The following is a 3,214-nucleotide window of genomic DNA, read 5'->3' on the forward strand; positions in this document are numbered from 1 at the left end:
TTTTTACAACTTCGTGCGGCTGGAAGCTGGTCCATGGTTGCATTTCAGCAAATAATCATTAATTTATTAATTGATTATTATAGAAATAAAATGTATTTAAGATTTTATCCAGCTTGCATCGAAATCAATCGATCTGATTTTCTCATTGTAAAAATATTTCATAAGAAAATAATTAATCTCGAAATGACAATCCAATCTTTACTTGTCACCCCATTTGAGCTCTGTAAAATAATATAGAGGAAGAAAACTTGGAAATGTATTTGTAATAGCAGCAGTGGTGAATGGTGATGATGATGGTAAACATAAAAGTAAACGTGTTTTCCATAGAGAAGAGGACCCACCACACATGGCCTTTGAGGAGACCCAAAATCCCCTTCCCATTCTTTAGGCCCTCAAACTTCGACATCCATAACATCACCAACCCTCTCAACCTAATTCCATCCCTCTGTCTCTCTCTCTCTCTCTCTCTCTGGCTATTTATCAAACACCTCTCTAGTCTCTGTATAGCATAACCATCCTCTCTTTCTTTTTATCGCATAACCTAAAACACTGTAAATTTTAAACTCAACCAGAAAGATGGGTTTACAAAACCAGCTGAACGACGTTTCTTCTGAATCGATCCCGTTGCTCCTCATAGCACTCATAGCCAACTGTGTTGCCTGCCTTCGCTCTTTCCTTTTCAGCGTTTTCCACTCCGTGGGCCTTCACCGATTAGACCAGGCCCACGTTATGGATGATGGGCTGTTGGGTTCGATCGGCTCTGGCTTCGCCGGCCTCATCGTGCTCGCCGAGCAGCGTAAACTCAACCGGGTTTTTTCTTACAAGTATTGTTGCGGTGGTGACAGTAATACAAATGATAAGGGAGGATCGGATTGTGTGGTGTGCTTGTGCACACTAAGACATGGGGACCAGGTGAGGAGGCTTGATTGCTGCCATGTTTTTCACAAGGAGTGCTTTGATGGATGGCTTGATCATCTCAATTTTAATTGCCCCCTTTGTCGGTGGCCGCTTGTGTCCGATGAGCGCGTGGAAGAAACGCGAAGGCGCGTGGGAGCGGATGTAGTGGATTGGCTCTCCTTGAGATGATGCATGTGCATGATGGTGGTGATGATCGTTCGATGATGATAGTTGGTGAATGATCTTGTTTTTTTTAACTAGACCTATTTTTACCCTTTCTATTTTGAGAAGGTTTGTGGCGGTTTTGACTGGCTGTGAACTTTCTTTTTCAACCCCTTTTCACCCCTTTCTTGGAATTTCTTAGCTGCTACATATTTTTCAAGAGCTCTTGTGTCCTGGAGGCCTTAGGCTTATTTTCTTCTCTTTTTTGCCGCTGTACATTTTCAGGTTTTCGTCTGCTCTAAGAGGGCATTCCTGTGTAAAAAACTACCATTTGGTTGCTTAATTGGACGGACCTTCTTCTTATTTTATTCATTTTGTAGATTATTAATGGGGATGGAGTGGTGGTTATATAATGTTTATATTAATAGATTCAAGACGGAGACGCCAAGGCCAAGAGAACTCTTCAGCTTTAACTCAGCTCTTCGTTGTTGAGCTGCAGGGTCTTGTAGCCTAAGATAAAAGGTCATTTTGCTAGAATGGTTTGGCGCGAATATGGACAATGATGATAAGAGAGCTGGTTTATCTATAATACCAGATAAATCTACACAGCAGTAAAGGACAACCTAGACTCTATCTAGGTTAAGGTCAAGGTTTTTAAGGCAACCTGGCTACAACCCATGTGCTTTTTGCATTTGACAGACATGCACGTTTGCTACCACCGTAAATAGACGAAGCAAATAGATTTCAAATTTGCTGTCCATTTTATTTTCTTGTTTTGAATTCTTTTATCTAAATGGAAAAAATGGAGACGGCAGTAAATGTGCGTTTGATGTTGTGATTTGCATTGCCTCGGTGGAGGATAAATTAATAATACATTTTAGAAAAAGCCCGGTGAGAGCCACTTAGAAAATATCCGGTAATGTAATTTCGGCTGAATGTAGAATTAGCCGTTGTAAAAAAAGAAAAAAACAAAACTGTTATTGTTGGTTTTTAGGTCCCCCTTTTTTTTTTGTTTCCGTGGCTGGGTATTGTTTCTCAAAAAAATCGAGATTTTCTTCTTTTGTTTAAAATTATTTTTTTTGAATTTTTTTGATGTTTGATGTTAAAAATAAATTTTAAAAAATAAAAAAAATATATTATTTTGATATATTTCAAGTAAAAATCACTTTAACAGTAACATATATTAAAATAATAAATCTTAACTTAATTTTTTATTTTTTTCAAAAGTCTATTGTGTCTAAAATTTAGAATTTTAGGAGTTGAAATTGAACAAATCATGACTACGTTACCAAATGGCTAAAAATTCCAAAGATTTTGAGACTTTAAGCACCGAGTTTATAAAATTTTCAGAAAAAGTAGCTTGCCATTGGAAAAACTTATGGATTTCTTTCTATCTTTTCTTCTCTCTCTTTATTTTATAAAAAATATGATTTTATTAATCCTCAAAACAGTACGGATACACCATAAAATTCCTAAGACACCCGTGAAAAATACAAATATGAAAGTTGAGCCTATTTATGTAAAAAAAAAAAAAACTTGGGTATATTAAATAATATACAATGATTCTTCACATCTCCTTCTTCGAGCTCTACTTTATCAAGCTTCTCCTTGTATCTCACAAATCCAAGGATAGTTTGCCATGATATTAGAAAGGCACAAAATGCACATATTATTCAAAATATATATATATATATATATATATATATATATATATATATATATATATATATATATATATATATATATATATATGTTAGTTGGAGAGTCCATATATATTATTCAATATCAGGCACCCTACATCGAAAGAGAAATTAAAGTTAGTCATTAATGCAAACATATTTAAACTTACTATTTCAAAAACTGAGTGTCCAGCATTAATTTGTCAAAACTAATTAAATAAATCACTTGGCATGAACATGACCATTCTATACGTGTAAAATATCTCTTATTAAGAGATAAGGAGCAGGAGAATAAGATTTGAGATTTTAATTAGAGCATTTAATACTCGGTTTTGATAGGTTGCGTGTATAGATTATTTCACAAGCGGTGAGTTTTGAAAAAACCCGACATGATTTTAAATAAATGTACTTTGGACCTATAAATTCTGAATTAGTCGTGAACAAGTCAAATGACGTGCTTTCATCAATTTTGACCA

At 35.1% G+C, this 3,214-nt stretch overlaps 1 protein-coding gene across 1 annotated transcript; it reads left to right on the forward strand.

Annotated features, from left to right (window-relative positions):
* Positions 1–420: 420 nt before the first annotated feature.
* On the forward strand, positions 421–1,427 carry LOC7475555 (E3 ubiquitin-protein ligase RHA2A). Its single transcript, XM_024610693.2, has one exon. It carries the CDS (start codon positions 577–579, stop codon positions 1,084–1,086), a length of 510 nt encoding a protein of 169 aa, XP_024466461.1. The 5' UTR covers positions 421–576; the 3' UTR covers positions 1,087–1,427.
* The last annotated feature ends 1,787 nt before the right edge of the window (positions 1,428–3,214 follow it).

The sequence above is a fragment of the Populus trichocarpa genome, chromosome 10 (assembly GCF_000002775.5).
Source record: "Populus trichocarpa isolate Nisqually-1 chromosome 10, P.trichocarpa_v4.1, whole genome shotgun sequence".
Classification (NCBI taxonomy): Eukaryota; Viridiplantae; Streptophyta; class Magnoliopsida; order Malpighiales; family Salicaceae; genus Populus; species Populus trichocarpa.

Bases quoted from the DNA above. Each gene is read 5' to 3' on its own strand.
- LOC7475555 (XM_024610693.2), top strand. From the start codon at position 577: ATGGGTTTACAAAACCAGCTGAACGACGTTTCTTCTGAATCGATCCCG.